Source organism: Gymnogyps californianus, chromosome 10 (assembly GCF_018139145.2).
Source record: "Gymnogyps californianus isolate 813 chromosome 10, ASM1813914v2, whole genome shotgun sequence".
Taxonomy (NCBI): Eukaryota; Metazoa; Chordata; class Aves; order Accipitriformes; family Cathartidae; genus Gymnogyps; species Gymnogyps californianus.
The window spans coordinates 19,505,841-19,527,832 of NC_059480.1; the positions used below are offsets into that span (position 1 = coordinate 19,505,841).

Here is a 21,992-nt window from a genome sequence, read left to right on the forward strand (position 1 = left end):
ATACCAGTTTTTCCTGTTTTCATTTTCAGTTGAAATTGGTAAACCAGAGAGAAAAAAAAAATAGCAGCTGGATCCTTCCTTCCACAACGAACTATAAAAAAAAAACCAAAACCAAACCATGATTCATTTATGCTTCAACCAAATATGACTATAAGCATGTAATTTTAACTTAATATTTTTAATGTGTAGGAGGCCAGCTTGCCAAATGCAAGCATGAAAAAGTCTCAACTCGGAGCCTTCCAAAGTCAAATGTTCCAAAGACATTTAAAAATTAAAACCAAAATATTTCTGTGTTATCTGTGTCTTGATAATGCAGTTTCCAGAAAATACAGCTTCAAGGAGTCACATTTTCAAAATCAGCAGATGATACCTTTAAAATTTAAGGTGTGTGTATGGGGAAACACGATTCAGAGATAATTACAAGATTCTAAGAACTAGGTCCATAGAAAACAAAGTCAGAGGTATTTAAATTATTGAACAAAAGTGACTGCTTCTAATCAGCACTACAAATAGACTTAGTTTGGTGTGACTGAGTTTGTCTCACAGTTGTGTCCACTTTTCTCCTGAGAAGTGACATCTGCTCAAAGGATGAACAACCTTTCATTTGTGCTCACTAATTTCCCATCTTGGTTGATCTGAATTTTCCCCAATTTAAGAGGCACCTCTGTCAGTGAAGTAAGCAGACTTCATCCTGCTTCTGACCTGAAATTACAGTGGGAGAGTTTCTATCTGTATCACTTCAGGGATTTTATTTTCCAGTAATAAATGAAATGGACTTACTGTCTTCTCTCTTTCCTTTCTTTTCTTTTTTTTTAAACCAAAATCCTGTTAGGGTCAGATCCTCTATTTAGATAAAAACTTATTTAGAAATAAAGCTCCACCTCTTCCTTTTCCCCAGTAATGTTGTTAGGGAGGGTTTTTTTAGGACATCACCCTTATTTGTTTATAAATTAAATCTTTAACACCCCATCGCAGCCATATCTTGTCCACTTTGGCCTCAGCCTTGACAGAGATGCATAGCAGGTTGCATATCTAAACCAACAAAAAAGGAAACAGCACTATCAAGCATGCTCTCCTAAAAAGCACCTCACGCATGTTTTTCTCCAGGAAACACCTACCCTGTGCGTTAATCACACTGTGTCATGCTTTACTACAACGCACACAGGCTTAGGTCTTCAGAGGTGTGTAGAGAACAAAGTGGTTTATTGTCGTAAGGACTGATACTTGAGAACTGATGCAGGAAAGTACAGTCGCATGCTTGCAGAAGTGGGATTTTAGAAAGGCTGATTCCTTGTATGCATATAGCCATCTGGCACAGTTGGCCTCACCTCTGGCTGGAGACTTCAGGCCCTATTTCACCATAAATAATGAGTTGATAAGATTCAACAGAACAGGGAGGAATACCTAGATGTTACAATTTTGTAGAATGAATTGCAGTTCCTGCAGATTTGTGTTAAGCTGCTCTGCTGTTGTTGTTTCCTACTCTTGGTACGGGCAACGTTCTTTTAGCTATTCTTGCCCAGTGGGAGAGGAAGGTAGGAGGGAATTTCCCTAAAGCCATTTGTTTCTAGAAAAGAAAAAGTAACACAGAAGCCTGCTTACCAATGAAGTATTTTTACACAGAGGTTGGGATCAGAGATCTCATTTAATGCTTCTGAGCCTTTGAGTCTACGTGGAGCCCTGACAAAGTCATACAGTGCTCTCAGAGCGGTTGTGATAGGTGCCTCTGGCCCAACTGCGGCCTTCTTAATCACGTAGACCCATTCCAACATGATGGACTAGCATGATCAAACAGCATCTGTGTGCCCTAACTGTTGCGTTGTCCAGTGCAGCCCAGTATACAGAGCCTGGGCCTAAGATTCATGAGAGGAGGTATTTAATCAATAGAAAGATGATTTCTAAATCCAGAAGCACAGTTCTGTTTGATAAGCCAAACCAGCACCCTCCATTCAAAAATCGTAATTTTGGACTCTTATTGCCTTTACTTCCAGGTGGCCTTCATAGCCCTCTTGTTATATCATATTCTAACTGAGAGCCTTTTAGTTTGCATTTTCAAATCTTTCTGTGTATCCATGAGATGTTTCTTGTATGAGAAATCTGATGGTCTTTCATAATCACATGACTCTGAGCTTAGACTGTAAGTATGAAATAGTTGGGCATTTTTGATAAAATCACAAGGAGGGCAACCCTTTCTAGTTCATTTACACAAATGGCTGTAGGCAGCCTGTATAGGTGGTACTGTGGCGAACTGACCAAAGTTCATGGAGTCCTAACTACTGCACTCCTTAGTATCTTATATGCATTAACTACATTACTGGGATATTTTGCAATTTATATTCAATTGTTATTATGGGGAGCTGATTTGGTCAGATGTTCTGTGGTAATATTTTATGAAAGGAAATCTGATTCATAGGTCTATTCTGATGACAGTTTCACAATTAGCCTAAGCTCATTTAGGGCTGCTGGTGCTGGCCTTTCCTCTTTCTCTTCCCACACCCACCCCATGTAGTCCCTTTGTATCCCTACTAGCAACTGTGCAGCTAGTATGGCTTTTTTTCTTTTTGTGAGGTTAGTTTTCAGTTGGGTCAACTCATCTTGCTCACCAGTTTATCTGAATGTCCATGCTGGTGTACAATCACTGTCAAATGCAAGGGAGGGTGCAGGATGGAGTGACTGGGAGCATGCAAAGGTGCATATTTATTCCTTCATAGTTATGGAGTGGATAAACTGATCAAGAAACTGCATCCAAACAGTTGATACTGATCTCCATCAGATATGAAACTGAATTTCCTGTAAATTTGGAATATTTTCTGGTTGATTGGCTTTGGGTCCGATTCACCTATCATTTTTCTAGTCCACCTTGCAACAAGGGCTGGGAGACCTTGTTAGTCAGTGTTAGTGCTTCCCTTTGAAAACACGAAAGTATGACATCTGTTCCTGGACTTTCTAACCACAGCTTAACTCTTTTCATGAGATGACCCCCCAGATCTTGCACATGGTGTTGATGTTATCAATGGGTTGTCAATGTGGCCTTGACAGTGATCACTTATAAGCACAGCAACATGTATATTGAAGCGATAAGTGTGCAGTGGCAGGAGTTACAGTAATGTTACTTCTGTCTAAGTTTCATTCATGTCTATTACTACTGAATAATAAGCTGGAAAATTGCAGGGCATTGGTGGTTTTGTACTCAGATGTGGCATGTCACGTAAACAGCATAATCCCTGCTTTCTGAATTAAATTCTCATGAGACTGTAAGCTCTCCTAGAGCTTATATTCAGATAGAATTAAATTCATGAATGACAAGCTCTAGGGTTTGGAGTCTGAGGTATCATTTATGGGACTTAAATGAAAGAGAGTCAAGTTTAAGAATATGGGATGGCCCTAGCTATCATGTATGCATGGAGCACTTCTGTATACATGCAAAACAGTATACAGAAGTATATACTCCAATCACGTACATGGTCCAAACTCATTGCTTATCCTCTGAACATGCACATAAAGTTTGCTTTACATGCTGAGGAAATCTGTGGAGCATCTGGCATCACTTCTTCTGCACACCAGCAGCCAGCTGGCACTTTGCAGGCTCACATCCTGGAGTGTGCAACCTGCAGGTCTATGCCTGAAGGTGTTTGTACCCTTAAATGACAGGTTCCAGCTGCAGATTTGGATATGATTTAAATTTAAGAGTCCTTTAAATTTAGTCTATCTTAATATCTGGGTCAGGCCTACCCTCAGTGTTATTGATGTAACAAGGACTGGGGAGCTTTATAAATCAGTCTGTGCATCACTCTGAACATGGGAATAACTAAGTATATCACAGAATCATCAGGTTGCGTGGGTAGAACAGGATAGCACTTCTGCCCTGGGTGAAGAATTGGAAGCTATTTTCAGAATGAGAATATTGTGCCAGAGCCCTATTCTAAATCAGCAATAGCAAAGTTGCATTGACGTTAGGTCTGGGAATTGCTAAATTTAGATGTGGACTAGTGTCAAAAATACTAGTAGCTCAGGGAGTGCTGCTAAAAGCTTTGGTGTCCAAGTGCTTGTTGCAATCATCAGAGCTGCGTATGGCAGGAGGAGGAACTAAGATCCGTGATTTTATCAGTTATTGACCAAAGATGCAGAGTTTCTACAGGAGGCAGAGATAAATCATAGAATCATAGAACGGTTTGGGTTGGAATGGACCCAAAGATCATCTAGTCCAACTCTCCCTACCGTGGGCAGGGACATCTTTCACTAGATCAGGTTGCTCAAAGCCCTGTCCAACCTGACCTTGAACACTTCCAATGACGGGGCATCCACAACTTCTCTGGGCAACCTGTTCCAGTGTCTTACGACCCTCATCATAAAAAATTTCTTCCTTATGTCCAATCTAAATCTACCCTCTTTCAGTTTAAAACCATTGTCCCTTGTCCTTTCACTACAGGCCTTGGTAAATGTCTCTTTCTTATAAGCCCCCTTTGTATTTTGAAAGGCCGTAATAAGGTCTCCCTGGAGCCTCCTGTTTTCCAGACTGAACAACCCCAAAAGGGGGAATGAGTTTCCCCTTTTATATGGCATAAGTAAGGTCCATTGCAAAGGTTTCTCTACAGTGTGTAAATGCAAGAGGTAACAAATTTCACAGTATAATATAATATAGTGTAATATAATATAGACTTCTGTTACAATTGAGATAAGGTGATTTTGGTGAGTGGTTGAGACGTGTTACAGTAGAACCCCAATAGCATGTCTTTCCAGTCTAATTTCCAGACTCAAGAAAACTTTCAGCTGGTAGAGGGGAAGAACTTGGAGCCTACATTTTAAAAGAGAAACTGTGTTCTTGACTTTATTGTTAGGCACAGAGAACTGTTTTCTTTCACCAGACTTAATGAAAGAGCAGTCAGCAGGAGAAATTTCAAGAAGCCACTAGCCATTTCTTGTTTGCTGTCATCTCTTTCAACATTTACAAAATCTTTGTTTTCAGAGAAGTTTCCCTGTTGGGCAGATTGGCTCCAGCACTTACAAGTCTAATTACAGCCTAAAGGGTTGGGTAGATCTTTGAAGTGAAGTGTATGCTGCCATGTAGGGAGATTTTGCTGCTGATAGAAATGTGTATGGAATAGCAAGAGGAGACATATTCCTACTATAGATCCAAATAGTTCTGGGAACTGCGAAAATTATTATGAACAGGAGAAAAAAAAATCTTACTGTTACAATACAGTGGTTTATTGAGTGTTCTGGAAGCTTCCTGAAGTCCTTGTGTCCTTGCTCCCAAAGAATCTGGGAGGTAGAGAAAAGCTGAAATAAACACTCTCAACATGCACATGCTTTCTTACAAAATTTGCACTTAATCAAGTATCAAAGAGGGATAAGCAGCTACTTCTGCTATTATCTCTCATACCTGCTTGCTATTGGATACTAAGGTTATTTTAATACTCTTCAGAAATTCCAGGAATTCCTCAACTTGTTTTCTGTGCAGTTGTTCTGCTGCCTGCTGGCTCTGGGCAGGCTCCTGGAATGCAGCTGGCCACATGCACATACTGGATGGTTGGTTCGTTTTAGGCACATGGGGAGATTAGGATCAGAGGTATCTTCTGTCTTGCCCTGTGTCACAGGAATGTGTGTGCTCCACTTGAAAAGCATTGGAAACTTCAGCAAGCCACAGTCAATGGGGGGCAATCTGCATCCTCTATTAGATGGCTACTTCCTATGCCTATCCAGGACTTTACTAAAGTTCTGCTCTCTCCCACCCCCTGATCCATCTCAGGGTTTATAGAGCATATGCAAATAAAGGCTGCTTTGTGTTGGCCTAGGACTGGATGCATCTTGTCTGAAGAAGCACATGCGGGCCTGAAGGCTTCTATGTTTGTTTCTCCCCTAACTGTAGCTGTATTGCCTCTCCATAAAAACCTCACTTTGCTTTGACATAGCGGGTTGACAGTCCTTGGCCTTTCTGTATTTGTGTGAAGGACACCTAGAAATCCCAGGTAACATAGGCACAAGCCAAGGAGCAGAGGATGTTAGTCAGCCCTGTTATCACTGCCAAGCTGATGGATGGGGAAAGAGAAGGAGAGGCACTGGTATGATTTTATACCACCTCAGTTCAGATGGTGCCGCTTTCTCTTTAAAGGGCAGGACAGTGACAGTCTCCAGGCTAAGAAACCACTGAAACAAGCTAGGAGCAATCACGCCTCTCAGTGTAAAATTCTCCGGACAGAGCTGCCAAAGCATACCTGTCTTCCCCATACATGTTCACACCAGTTCCAATGAAATCTGTTTTTAAACTGATCTGAAGTTAAAAACACGCAACTCCTGTATGTCAATTAGCTCATGAAGGAGTGCTGAGCACTTCATATTGTCATTTACAGCAGCACAAAGAGCATGTCACGTTGTGACACGCCCCCACACTGGGCTGATCTAAATAATTGCATGGTTTGCAGGACAGTAGCAGACAGGACATAGCAGATGGGAGATCACTCAGTCCTGTGTAGCTAGTGATGCAATGGAGCCGTGATTTATCGATTGCACTGTTCAGTAAATCACCGCTGACTTTACTTCCTGCATTTAATAAGCTGCTTATTAACTGGGAATATAATAACCAAGTTCGGAAGATTTGTGACATATTCATGTTTAGAATGCTGTATTTACATCTGAAAATTCACTTGCATTTTTTCATCCAGCAGGAACATTCTTTCTTCATAAGGGTCTAAACAGGAATTCTGTTCTATATAGTATCACTTGTCTGTCAAGCAGATCCTCTGCAGACTCTGCAAAGTTCCTGTGCATATCCAGATTATTCAATACACTGTTGCTGATACTTCTCTGTAGCCCCTAGTTCGAAGTGGTGAGCAATTGCATTGTGCATCACTTGTTTTGTATATTCCAATTCTTTTATCATTATTATTATTATTACTACTACTATTATTATTATTATTTTCCCTTCCTTTTCTGTCGTATTAAACTGTCTTTGTCTCAACCCACGAATTTTACTTTTCTTTCCCCAATTCTCTCCCCCATCCCACTGATGGGGGGAGAGTGAGTGAGCGGCTGTGTGGTGTTCAGCTGCCTGGCAGGTTAAACCACGACATGCTTTATTTGCGTTTCTAGTTATTACAAACCTGTCTTCAAATGCTGTTCCCTGGTTAATAGCCATGTTGGACAAACTAGTACGGACAATCTTGCCTTTATGGCATCTGACCTGAATTAGAGCTAAATAACATGGCAGTGAGCATGCTATTCTTGTTAAAAATGCATAGGTTCTGTTTGTCTGTGTTGGCTCCCCCTCTAGTACTCTCAGGCCAGACTTACTGCGTGGGCAGAGGACACCAAGAGCTCCAGCCTCTGTAATAGCTCTGCCTGGCGTGGCGTGCTCTTACCTCTTCCAGTCACCGTTGCAACTGCACCCAGCCCCATTTCTAACTACAAACACTGAAGTGGCAAACTAGACATTTGCTACATAGGCAGGACAGCCACTGAGTGTGATAAACCAAGCTTCCTATTCTTCCATGGAAAAAAGCAGAGGAATGGCAGTCCTGGATGAGCCCAGAAATCTATCTGTCCCGTTGTATTATCTTGGACATTGGCCATTAGCAGCTGCTTACAGCAAAAAGTAAGAAATGGGTAATACTGTTACGCAAATACTGGGTAATATCTTCCCAGTTTCCTGCAATCTGCAATTGTGAGAGTTTTCTGTAAAGTGGCCCTTTGAACACATTCTCCAGCTGGAATCCATCCTACAGTTCTCTAAAGCTGCTTTCTAAGTTTGGAATATCTTCCAACAGACAGTGCCTCTCCCTCTTTCTCTAAGTTTATCATTAAATTCTGCAAGCTGCGTTCCAGAGGTGTGATAGAGAGGGTTGTCCAAAGTATAGCTTAGTCAATGAATATAGATGTTGCCAAGAGCTGTGATTCCCAGTCACTGCTGGGTGGAGTGTGGTAGCTGCAGATGGTATGAACCTTGCCTGCCCCTCTGCCCCAGATTACTGCTGCGGAGAAAGCATGACACACACACAAAAAAAGAATGTTTGCTCCTCAGCCATGGCAGTTCACAGCTTACTTACTCGTGTAAATGTGCCAAGAAGAGATTAACTAAAGCAGAATATGTGTTCCAGCTGCTCCCATAAATTCCATTTTAGCTTGTCAGGATTTTCTTTCCCTGTTCCATTCCCATTGTCATGTAACTAACACCTGGTTTATTTCCCCCAAGCCCCACAGAATACTGATTCTTGAGGACATTTAAAAGCAGGGTATATCCAAGAGATCTACCAAAACTCAGGCAGGAGGACCATAGATTTTAAGTCTGGCACAATGCCATGTCCTGTTACAGGGAGAAGCGGATTTTGCAGGATGGAATTTCCTTAGGGTCGCATCTCAGACTGAAATACAAACAAGAACTAGGAATCTTCATCAAATCCATCCCCTCCCTTCCAAGTGCAACATGTACTTCTCTGGTCTGCCCTCTCCAACATAAACTCAGGGCTGTCTGTAAAATCAATTATTATTAATAATAAAACTAATTCCTCCTTCTACCCAAACGGCCTTCCAAAATCTCGCAGAACAAAGCTGTCAAGAGCAGATCTGCTATGAGAATCAAAACCACTGGAGCTCTTCTCTTCCTCCAGCAGTGGGCCCTTCAGGATAGTATTTGTGTTGCCAGTTACATGAAGTGAACAATAGTTTTGTGTTCAGCTTCTCTATCCCTATCCAAAATGGCTCTGCTCAGGACGAAAGGTCCTTGCAGGGACAGGATGAGGACGAGTGAGTACCATAGGCGTGAGAGATGTTAGTCGCACCACCTAACAGAGGTGCTCTAGAGTAAGAGATTAGGGTGGTGTAGGAATCTGTACGGAGCAGAGTCACATGTGCCTAAATCCTTCTCTGTCACACCAGCTCAACAAGGATACCCACCTGAGATTACACAGAATTTTGGAGAGAGGCTGTGGGCATGTTTTAGGTTTACTTAGAGCCTGAGCTGTAGTAGTCAACATGAATTCTCAGTATAAATAGTTCCCATTAAGCTTCCTTTAACCTACTTTTGGGGTTTTTTGGTTTTTTTTTTTTGGTCTTGTCTGTTTGAAAGTTTTGGGGTTTTACCACTGTAACTTTTGCTTTTATTAAAAAAGCCCTTTTTCAAATATGATGCTTTACCTCTCTGTGTGGGAAAATCCGCAGCACTGTCAGCCTTTATCAGATTTCTTGCTCAATGAGGTCAACAGTATTTGGATATCATTATATTGTGTCTACAAAGGAATGGAAAAAATATACTGCATGTAAACTGAAAGTTTCTGTCTTAAAAGTCAGGTTGAGCATAGAAAAAAGCTGTTAAATAGTTTTTGCAGAAGTCAGAAACTATTACATATCTAGAGATCTTTTACCTGTTCTGTTTCCAACTTTTAAGAAAAAAGCATCCAGGAAGGAAATGGCTTCCAGGACGCAGGAACTCTGTGAATTTCCCACAACAATAGGACATGAAAAATCTAGAGTGCTTTATTTTAGAGGTCTTATCTTTTGAGTATAATCTGTGACTGTATGTTCTAGTCCTTACTAGCTAGAAACAAGTAAGAGGGTAAATCTCAACATGAGTATATTAATCAACTTAATTTAATTTTTATATATATATGTATACATTTATATTTTTATATTTTAAAAAGCAGTGAGCTTCCTTTGTTGACTGGTAAACTTGAGTGCCCATAATGACTTCAGTTTAGCAGATCAAATCCATTCTTAGGCAAGTGTAGTGAATAATTATGTCTTTCTCCCCTGTCCTCACTTTAACTCCTTTATGCAATATACTTTTCCGTAGTAAATGAAAGATCCAGCTGTACTAGATCTGCCTGGCCCTAAGAAATCAGAAGGTTTGCTTTTGATTGGATAATATTTCTAAGGAAGGATAATGAAATTTGAGTCATTACGTTAATTCTGTGGCCTCTATGTAAATATTCATAATCTCAAGCAAGCAAACAATGCTAAGAAATTACATGGAAGTCTCCACAGTATGGGAGCCGCCTGTTAACCTGCAATGTCTCAGTTACATGCAGATATTTTACAAGTGTGTGTGTAGTAGCTTGTATGGATAACTAATACCACTTAGCAATTCCATTAGTAGCAATTCGATCTATAGATTATTCACCTGCTTTTAGCTAATTGATTACCAATGCTGAGATATCACGGAGTTAAAAATATCTTTATCATCAAATAGAAACGGTGCAGCTGCAAGGTTAAAAGACCAAAATCACAAGGTGGGCCTGATGGGTAGTTCACAAATATGGGTAGTTGACAAATACTTACTCAGCTACTTGGCATGTTATTTTGGCCTACAGTAAGGACCAGTCAGCAGCATCCACATTGTCTAAAGCTAGCTCAAATTTCTGTACAGAGCTGCATCATTTCAGTGTAGACACACAGCTGAGATGAGAAACAATTCTTGCTTGACTTTTAGTCCTCTATTCATATTATTCCTCTCTGTAGGTGATTTAATTAATTTGCCTCTCCATTAACAACTATGTTCTGGTTCCTATAATGTAGGTCAACTAATTAAGATATATAAAAATATTTCCCCAAGGTCATTTGTTTTGGGAACAATGAATGTGGGACAATTCCTTATATGTGAAAAGATCAGATCATTTCAGAAGAAGCAAAATATTATAAATGGTGACTTTGGTGATGAAATATATTTCTAACAAAGATACAGTCCTTCTGCTCGGAAGAACTTCCATAATAACTTGAGCAAATCCATTTGACCTGGCAGCAGAATAGGATCACCTACGCAGGCAATTACAGTATCTTCACTAAGGGGCACTAATCTTCGGATGAGATGGAGCGTACTACCTAAATCCCTTATGCTTCTCAAAGTTAGTTACTTGGGGTTCATTTGCAGCCATGAAATGTACATTAAGAACACTCATTTTTCTTTCAAGGCATTGCTCTCTTTCATTTGGGGGGGGGGGGGAGGGAATATGTGTCAGAGAAATCAGAAATGTTTTCTGTATCAAATAACAAATATAAAGTTCCATTCAAACAAATGTTCTTACGTCCAGAATGATCTTTTATTCCACTTTAGGAGGTAAAGTACAGCAACTGACTCATTACTTAAATTTCAGTTGCACAATCTCAGCTGAGCATACTTTTCAACTGGAAAAGGCACTTTTAGCTCTGTGAGAAATGAAAAAAAATTCCTCTTAAAATCAATTATGTAGGTGGAATGGAAGTTTCCTCTACGCAGCAGCTGACATGCTGTCATTTCTTTTGATTCCATAGCACAGAGATCATTTCGAGATTTTAAGATTAGATTAGTCTTAGAATTCCTTGTAGCAATTTCTAATTCAAAACTGGATGTGCTATTTATTGCTGATTCTGTTTCCACTGGGACAGTGAGATTTTCACAGTTTACTACCTACAAAGGAGATACCATTGCAAAAAATATAATTTTGTTGTATTTTATTTACATTCAGAAATAGAAATTTGACAACACTTAAGACTAGCCAGACTGCTGGGCCAAGAAGATCTTTACCAGTGTGCTAATTTTTGCAAGCCAGTAAATTGTTCACTCTCACTTCTTTTATGTCCAACTCTATCCAATGTTGATGTTTATTCTAAGTATATGTATCTGTTGCACTGCACACAGTTCCGTTCAGTCCTTTCTCTTGTTTTTGAAGCCTCAGGTATTAAAAGAGCCAGTATTTTCAATTTAAGTAGATCTCTATCTAAATTAGATATATTTATAAAAGTGGTGTTTATTTTATTTTTATTAATTTAATAAATTCCACTGAGTATTTTGCTCTTGCACACTGGTATTTTGCTGTTTCAGCTGTTGAAAGTATTAACTTTTCATCTTCCAGGCACTGTGCATTTTTGCAACACAGATACGGAGTACCCATGCACGAGTGCCACTTTTGCTGGCTCCACATCAGTCATGCAGACAGTTTTTCTGCAGCATAATAATTTTGGAGCACCAGTTATGATTTATGGGTGGGTTTTTTTTCAGAAAAGTTCACTGGTTTAATTCTATTTGATGGCTCCAATTCCTCTTCTGGGAAAAGACTCCTTATCAGGACAGGCACCTGTAACAGCAAATCGTGGCACAGAAAGAAGATCTGTGAATGGAAGTGAGCCAATGAGTTTGTTAGAAAAGAAGCAGAGCTACAGAAACAAAAATCCTGAATTAGTTTTATGTTGCCATCTGAGCAGGATGCACAAATAGTATCTGTATGAGCAAAAAGCCATTGAGATTTAGCCAGAGGAGATATTAATAGGTTGTGGTAGTCTCTAGATATTATTTCTGCTTAGTGCTTCCTTATATTTGATAGGGTTTTTTAAGGTAGCACATATCACAGCAGAGAAACCATCTGACACTGCTCCTACCAGAATTATTGTAATACAGACCTGCATAATCATAGAATAGAATCATAGAATCGTTTAGGTTGGAAAAGACCTTTAAGATCACCGAGTCCAACCGTTAACCTAGCACTGCCAAGTCCACCACTAAACCATGTCCCTAAGTGTCACATCTACACGTCTTTTAAATACCTCCAGGGATGGTGACTCAACCACTTCCCTGGGCAGCCTGTTCCAATTCTTGACAACCCTTTCGGTGAAGAAGTTTTTCCTAATATCCAATCTAAACCTCCCCTGGCGCAACTTGAAGCCATTTCCTCTTGTCCTCTTGCTTGTTACTTGGGAGAAGAGACCGACATCCACCTCGCTACAACCTCCTTTCAGGTAGTTGTAGAGAGCGATAAGGTCTCCCCTCAGCCTCCTTTTCTCCAGGCTGAACAACCCCGGTTCCCTCAGCCGTTCCTCATAACACTTGTTCTCTAGACCCTTCACCAGCTTCATTGCCCTTCTTTGGACACACTCCAGCACCTCAATGTCTTTCTTGTAGTGAGGGGCCCAAAACTGAACACAGTATTCGAGGTGCGACCTCACCAGTGCTGAGTACAGGGGGACAATCGCTTCCCTAGTTGTCGCGGTTTAACCCCAGTCAGCAGCCAAGCACCACACAGCCGCTCCCTCACTCCGCTGCCCCCCCCCTCCCCGGCCCCGCTCCCAGTGGAATGGGGAGGAGAATCGGGAAAGAAGGTAGAACTCATGGGTTGAGATAAGAACAGTTTAATAACTAAAGTAAAATATAATACTAACAATAATAATCGTGAAATATAATAATAATAATAGTAATGAAAAGGAATATAACAAAAAAAAAAAAAAAGAAGAGGGGGGAAAAAAAGGAAAAAAAACAGTGATGCAAAATGCAATTGCTTACCACCCCGCTGACTGATGCCAGAGCCAAAATCCGCACCTCCTGGCCAACTCCGCCCCGTTTATATACTGGGCATGACGTTCCATGGTATGGAATACCCCTTTGGCTAGTTCAGGTCAGCTGTCCCGGCCATGCTCCCTCCCAGCTTCTTGCACACCTGCTTGCTGGCAGAGCATGGGAAACTGAAAAGTCCTTGGCTTAAGATAAGCGCTACTTAGCAACAACTGAAACATCAGAGTGTTATCAACATTATTCTCACACTAAATCCAAAACGCAGCACTGTACCAGCTACTAAGAAGAGAGCTAACTCTGTCCCAGCCGAAACCAGGACACTGGTCCTGCTGGCCACACTATTTCTGATACAAGCCAGGATGCTCTTGGCCGCCTTGGCCACCTGGGCACACTGCTGGCTCATATTCAGCCGGCTGTTGACCAACACCCCCAGGTCCTTTTCCACCGGGCAGCTTTCCAGCCACTCTTCCCCAAGCCTGTAGTGTTGCATGAGGTTGCAAGACACCTGGGGAGCTTCGCCAGCCATTCAATTCTGTTTCCTTTTTCTTCTGTTATTAAGGAAGAAGAAAGGAGGAAGAGTTATTAATACATAATGGGCTGGTACATGTATTCTTTATGGTCTCTGTGGGGAGGACCTTCCTAGTAGTGTGCTCTCAGTTACCAGAGGAAGCCAGTTCATATAAATACCTATTGACAAAGTTTTGTTGTAACAAGGCGATGCAGCGCAGGATTAGTTTATACTTGGTTAACAACATTGCTAGTTGCTATTTGCACAGCCCAAAGCAATATAAATAGCTACATTTGGTCTAAATGTCAGCACAGGCAGTGACAGATAGAGAAATGCACCACTACAAGTGAAGGGTGCTAATTAATACCAGCATTTACCTCAGTTTCAAGGTTTCACTTACGACCTTGGCTAAAAACAAGTCTCTTCCTGATGCTTTGCTGTCCTTTGCAGCTCCTACATTCACACCCCTTTATGCAATCATTTTTTTTCTTCACTTCAGCGTGGCATGACTAACTTGCCAGAGGTCAGAGACAGCACTAACAATGAAGTAGAAAGAGTTTTCCTGTTACTTTCTCCTTTCTTATTATCCTTGTTGTGCTGGCACTGCAGTGCCTCTCAAAGCTAGGAGTGGTGGAAACTGGCTCAATGTGTGAGATCTTAGTAGTGCTGCAGGGCCACAGGATGTCAAGGTTGCCAAAGCAAGAATAATCTGCCCAAAGCAAACTGATGTGAAATCACACCTGTGGGAAATGTGGTCTTAGTGTAACCAAGGCCATGATGTTTCGTTAGAAACCCAGATCAAGAATTCAAAGAAATGCGAGCTAGTTCATGCATTTTAACTGTTTCCCATAACAAGAAGTTTCCTTTGCTGGAGGAACATCTGACAACATGACATCAGTGGGCTTGTGTGCGATCTTTCCCTGCCACAGCCACATCCTAATTCTGCCAAGTTATGGTAGCAGCAAAGGCCCTGCCGTACAGAGTGGTTTGCCAGGTTAGTGGTGGCTGAGCCCTCTCTGCTAGGACACAGAGTAAACTCCCTCCACAGACGGAAAGTTGGCCTTGCTCTCCTGAGCAGTGTTTCATGTCATTATTTCCACACCAGGAAAGCTAGTGGGTCAGGTATTATTGGGACCAGAATATTCCACCTTTGGAACTCTTCTGATTTGGTGAATCTCTTTGTTTCTTTGGGGAAGGAGCAAGTATACTCCAGTGGAATGAAGGTCTACTGGCAACAAGGATGCCTACAGATAGGATCTTAGGGATTTCCCAGATTCCATGGAAACCTTAGACCTTCAGGTCAGATGCCTGATCCTTCACCATCCGTGCTGAGATGGCCTGCTTACTTGGGAATGATCCTGGTGAGGAACTATCCTTGTGAGAGCTATCCATAAACTTCAGCCAACTCAGAGTTTTGTTGTCTTTGGACTGCTGCCATCCAAACCTCGTATTCCTGTAAAATGTCTCTGAATGAAGGAACAATGGAGTGTGAAAGATCTCCCCACCCCTTTACCTCACACATCCCCAGTTGCACCTCTTTGTTTCTCCACTTCCCAGTCACTGAGGGGAGTATATGGGTCTTTCCTGTAATCACAACGCTGAGTCCAAAGTTGAGGCTGCAAGCTGCTTCTATTCTGAAATTACCTCCGAATCCTCTCAGACACAGCCAACTGCAACGAGCCTGTTTATAGGGTGCAAGTTCTCATACTTACTGGCCAAACCATGAACAGTCCCTTAGCACCAAGGGCAAGATTTCAAGTGGTCCTGGCTCCTGGTTTCTCCTGGCTCCATCTCCTGTTTTCGTGTTTCTCTGTGAAGGGGAAAGCAAGCAGAAAAGCAGATGGGATGGCAGATGTATCAGTGCTGTGTCTGCTGCTACCTCCAAGGGAGAAGTCTGCTGATTTAGGCTAGTGAGCAGTGTGTGTGGTAGCACTGGAGGCTCGAGAAAAGCCCTCAGAAGCTGCTAGAAATCGGCATGAAACTTTGTATGTTGTGTGGACATAGGCACAGAAAAAAAGAGAGAGACTGAATAAACTGTGAGCTAAGTTTAAAACTCTAAATACAGTAAGGGCCTGTATCTCTGGTCTGCCATTGATTACCTTATATTCTTAATTTTTCTGATACACTTTTTCATTCCTTCACTGTTTCACCTTTTGTTTAATATCTGATATTATTGACAGAAACATTAGGGTGAACCTTGGTGCCTGTACTTTCTTCTTAACAGTTAGAAAGACAATGGATTAGCTGCATTTGTCTTAATTTCTTATCTACAGTCCAATGTCCTTTCTCCTTAGAAACAATGTGTATGTTTGCATTTGCAATATTAGCTTTGTTCAAATGTTGGACAATGTAAAGAGAACTTATGATGTAGCTGGTCATCAGAAATTACTTCTAACCTAGGCATGCTTGTTGAGACCATACAAGGGAAAAAGGGAGTTGAAAGAACTGCCTGTGACAATAGTCCTGTCAATTGCTGCATCATATTTTCCTTAAACATGATACTCGTAGCAGGTGCATGCTGAGTTACCCTCACTGCCCCATGACATCCTGGAAGGGACGAACATTTCACATTTCACCCCTCATGGCTTGATGTAAATCAGATGATGTCACTCCCAGTTTTCTAGGCTGTGAGACTGTCTCAAATGCCATTAAATCCCTTGTGCCATATAGTGAGCTTTCTACTTCATCATTTACCAACCTAGCATGCTCACACAGTGACCGTAAAAGTATCATCTCCTTTATACCCTCTCAATGCTTTCCCCTGCAGCAGCAAAACACGCTTACATAGCTCTTCAATTTACTGTTCTTAAATTGCATCTTTGTCAGGGCAATTCTAAGGTCTGTGGAAGGCCCTTGACCAAGTGCACAGCTTTACATTGTTAACAGTTTGACAAGAGAGTGATTCATGTGCAACAGCCTTTAATGTTTGAGATTTTGCTGCTGTGGTTATTATTTGGAGAGCAATTCAGGTAAGTTACTCTGGGAGCACTGGAGCTAAGGAAGGCTCTTTTCTGATGGGTTTGCGCTGAGTGTTCCTGGTGGCTGCTGTAGCACTGACCCTGTTGGAGAAATACAGAATAACACTTTCAGAAGCATAGTGTTGTAATCACATAAAATAACATCTGGAGGCTGTGGGATGGGCACAGACAGATAGATGGATGGATTATGTCATGCAACACTTTCAACCAGTGGCAGCCTTGTGAATAGAATTTGCGCCCACCAGCTGTTTGCAGAGGCATGGGAGGTATTCTGCTTTGGAGGCAGTGGGAGGCTTAAGCATACAGCTCCTGTGTTCCAGTGGGAAATCCCAGAGATGTACTTGGCCATGGGCACTAAGAGGCAAGTGTAAAAACAGCTCTAAAGGATGTGTGCTGAGTCTGACAGAATGCTGGATGTTTGGTCAAATTCCTCTTTTTTCATGTGGACACAATTTGAGGTTGGAAAAAGACTACAGTTAAAAACAAAAGAACAACAACAACAACAAAACACCAAAAAAACCTGAGTAGTGAAAGTCTTATTTAGGCAGCAGATGCTGCTATCTCACTGTGGAGAGGTATTGGAAAATGATTACCCTTTATGTACAGACTCATGGTTTAGAGACATGAAGCTCTTGAACTCTAACCAGGTTTCATGAAGGATTCATTGTCATTGAAACTGAGATGATAAAATGGCTACCACCACCTTTACAAGGAGTGAAAGGGTTAGTTAGACAAGTTTTTCATAACACTTAAAAAGCTAAAGCATTTACTCTTAGTATCAATCTACATATAGAATTAAGTTAAATAATAAAATCAAATCTTCTTAAAGAATTTTGTTAGATTTTCTGACAACCCTATAACTACAATGGCAGTATCTTAGGAGTCACACAGAACTTCCTCTAATAAAACATTCCTCATATGTGATTTTTTTTTTTTTGATGCCCTGAATGGACAATGTTTCCAAACAAAATTAAGATTAGTAAATCAATTAAAAAACCAGATTTCTTGCAATGGGGATTCAAGAGCTGGTACTCTATGTTAAACTAGGATTCAGAAGAGATTAAAGTAATTCATTTTTGCTTCATTTTTCATAGAAAGCTGGATAGTAAAATATCCTAAAAGCCTCTGTTCTGCTTACTGGATTATTTTGAGTTCCGCTTTTGACAGGCACCACACAGTTATTTGTTTATGACAGTTACTAGGAAACCTATGGACTAATAATTTGCTTTTCAGGTATAATTGTCAGCTAAGTGTTGGGTTTGCTTCAGAGTCAGTCCTGATATAATCTGTTAGGTAACAGACTAAATAACATCTGGAAGATCTGTGTCTTGTTTGCAGGTAAATAAGCATCTTTCAACAGTAAGAAGAACTTAAAGATTAATTTAAAACTTAAAAACGTTAAGTTTCTCTGATGACTTTGTCACACTTGCTCTGTAATGTTTTTTTAAACAATGCAGCAGCTCTTTGGAAATGTGTATGGTGAGCATTAAATAAACCTCATGAAGTTCCAATTGCTGCAACATGAAATTTTAGGTCTTCTGGATCTGGAGAACAGAAATAATAAACAGAATTTGAGGTTTCCTTAAAATAAATTTAGGTTAGAGCTAAAGTTAAGGATGATATTTCAAAACTTATAACTGATAGAACAACCTTTTCCAAACAGTGTCAAACCTGTTCTCCAATTCATGAAATGAGCGTGGATCAGTAGTTCTTAGGTCTACCAAGGGAACCAAGAATATAACCATCCTTTGGCTCTGAAGAGTGCTAAAAGTTAAGATATTTCTGTGTATCATTGCAAAGACCATAGCTGTGTGCACAGGTAGGATGTATGCGCACTTTCTACGGCCACACTGTTGTGCCAATGCAAGTATGAAGTTTGCATAGGAAATGATACTTGCATGTGTCTGTTTTATTGTATCTACTATTAGCTGCCTGCCTGAACAACTGAATCTCCAATTTTCTCTACTGAAGCTGATAGCCGGAGTGACAAATGTAATTTGAACTACTTAGTTTGAAGTAGATAGTGACCACCAAACATCAGTCTGATTCAACAAGTTTCTGCCACTAGAGTTTGTGTTGTAGCTTGATAACCATTAGTGGCTTGAGCTTGATGAGGTATGTTAGTTCAGTTTGATAGCCAACCTAAGTTTTTGACTCCAGAAACAAGTTGTGCATTGTCCTCATGATTTCTTTTCAGCGCTGCGAGTGGTAGTGATGCTAGAACAGTAGCAATCTGCTTGTCCCCATTTGCATCTGGTCTGTGCAGTAACTTCAATAGCTGTTAAAAGGAAAGGCATATTTAACCATAAAAGTTTTATTTGTTTCAGTCAGCTGTAAAAGCAAGTGCTAATGTTTGTAAAATAATTTTTTGGACATTTTTGCCATTGACTCTGCAATTCTCATGAAGGTGCTTTTATATATCTATCTCATGAGGAGTAATCTAGTACTCTGAGCATGCCCCAAACATATTTTTCAGCTCAAAGGTGTGCAAATTCAGGGAAAGGTGGACAGAGCTCTTACATGGGTTGGAGTCCAACACGGCTTGGCTTTATGAGATCATGCATAGTACTGCAGAATCCCTTTGCACCTGTGTTTGTTCAATAGTTTTGCTTAGTCATGAAAGGTGATATAATTTTTTCCCTATTGCTCGAGGCAGCTTTATCAGAAGTGGGATTCATTTATTAATCTCAAAAAGACATCCTAAAAAATGCAGAGGATGACAAAATCCCCTTAAAGTGGATGCAACAGTGTAAATGTGGTTCATGATATAAAGGGCTAATGGGGTCTGGCTGATTACATGACTGTTGTGTGATATATAAAAACCAGGTAACCAGACATAGTCAGAGCAAACTTCCCAGCAGGAGTGGTAGAAGTCACTTTCCTGTCTTTATATTTTTCTCTAGAAAGCAGCCTTGAAATGCTTCAAGCTTCTGGCAGTAGGCAGCAGAGGAGCAGATTTCTATCTCCTCCAGTCTCTTGGAGAGCTTTTTACCAAAATACCAGAGATTTGTATTTTTGCCAAAAAACACGGTTCCTGTAGCATTTACTCTGGAGGTTACCCTGCAGACACGCCATGATGTCTTTAGCTGGCCAGTGGCACGCTGGGCCAGTACATTTCCAGGGGAAAACCTGGGATAATGGTACTGATTGTATGTGTAAAGTGGCAGGTAGCTCCTGAGGTAGAGGGGTCTCCAAGGGTAAGATATTTTTCTTCTTTCTAGCCATCACTGATTTCATCCTTACTCTAACGTATGTACAGGGAGATATTGGACAAATGCATGTACTAGTATTGATGCCAATAGTTGCCTACACTTTACTAGCCTCAGGTTGTGTGCTGCTTATGACTGGCCATACTCCAGTTCCTCTAGACATTACTCCCTAGTGTCCTTCTGGGGATGTGTTTTTGCTTGATGTAGCTGTGTGGTTATAGACTCTTGTGAAGCACGGACCAGGAAAGGAATACTAGGCATTAGTTCTTTTCTGCTTGGACAAACTGCTCAAACGTCTGGGAGAGCTATCCTGAAAACTTTGTTCATAAGAGTATTAAAGAGAACATTTCCTTGAGAATCTGGGACAACTGATGCATAAAAAAAGTTGAGGGATTTAGTGCAATTTTATTTTAAAATCTAATTAGTTATTTGTCCAAAAGTGAATTGGTTACATTCATATTTCTGTGAAGTAAATCAAGCATCTTCAAGATATATGTCTCCAAGTTACCTAGAAGCATTGAACTAATATTAGAAATGAAAAGTCCAAAATATAGTATAAATATTTTGCTCTAATTTACTTTCATGTTTTCAGACTTCTGACATCATCTTGTTGCCTGTTTTCACAATGTATTAAAGAAAGGAAGCCTAATCACCGATTTTGTTTATTTTATAAAAGAAAGAAAAACAGAAATGTAACATAGCCTTGGGAAAGATAATCCCCCTTTATTGAGTATTGTTATTTATTATTAGAAGAGGAAACCTTTTTTGTTTGCCTTTTGGGGCATTTTTAATCTTTTTATTCAGATTTGTAGGTATAAAAATTACAGAAGCAACCAAGATGAAGTTTAAAATGAGCTGAAAAAATAATAGTCCAAGGGATGTTTAGAACTTTTAAGCTTATCAACAAGGCACAATATTGAAGTATGGAGAAATGACCTTTGGAGATGTCACAGGAGGGGTTTTTTTTGTGTAGTCAGAGGCATAAACAGGAATATACAAGGAAAACTGTTTTTTCTTTCATGTGTGCTTTGTTGAACTGTTGGTAAACACTAAACGTTCCACCTTTCGTCTTTTTTAGCCACATAATCAATGAGCTGATAGAAACAGAACGGGTTTATGTAGAAGAACTTCAAAGTATAATAGAGGTAAGAAATTCTTCTGTAATGACTTCTGGTGCTTAACCTCTAAGTGATCACTGCAGTGCACATCCTTCATGGGCTGAGCACGCTCACCTTCCACCTCGTGTTTAGAGTACACAGGCTCTGTTAGCAAGAGCTCAGCCTTGGAGACGGAAAATGAGAAGGATGTTTTGAATATCTTTCCTCAGGGCTTAAAGGAAGAGGCACCTTTTCTGACCCCAGCCCACAGAATGATAAAAGTTGCATGGTTCTCAAAGTTATGGACAGAGGAATAGTTAATAATGTGCCTTTTCAAAACATCATCAATAGACTTCAGAAACAGCACCCTTGATTTCCATGGGGCCAGACACCAAATTTCTGTGAATGTAAGTTTAGAAAATGATTGAGAAAAAAGAAGGCCCTCTTCCCCCTCTTGTTTATTGTCCCATGTAGTATCTGAACACAGAAAAGAGCAGCTTACACTGCAAATATAACTCTTGAGCTTTTGAAACTCATAGGATACCAGCATATTCTGTGTGTGTGGAGTTTGAGGTCTCTAGTCTGTGGGAGGATGGAGGCTGAGTAAGGCTCAATCATGCTTCTATTTGGGTGGGACTTGAAGGACTGGGTAGTTTCTTTTTACAACCATGTGGTTGCTTCTTATTTGGATTTGATCTGTGGGAGCTGACAGCTCTGATAATTGATGTATTACTCTTGAGTTTAAAATCTGCACTCAGAATGTTCTTCTCTCAAAGTTTTTATTGAAGAAACACAATCTAGTTTCTACAAGAAACAACCAAATAATCAAGCCAAATACCACAGTTCAACAAATAAATCCAAACTAACCCTTTTGCAGTGAAGCATGTAGCAGAAAGATATGTGTGTATCAAACTTAGCAGTTTCCATCCCTACACGACCAAAATGGCTTTT

The 21,992-nt window shown here is 40.5% G+C and overlaps 1 protein-coding gene across 1 annotated transcript in view; it reads left to right on the forward strand.

Moving 5' to 3' along the window:
* MCF2L2 (MCF.2 cell line derived transforming sequence-like 2) overlaps positions 1–21,992 on the forward strand; it is a 160,255-nt gene that overhangs the window by 93,212 nt on the left and 45,051 nt on the right. The window contains exon 16 of the mRNA XM_050902372.1: positions 21,023–21,089. Within this exon, the coding sequence (XP_050758329.1) occupies positions 21,023–21,089 (67 nt within the window). The remainder of the gene's footprint in view (positions 1–21,022; positions 21,090–21,992) is intronic.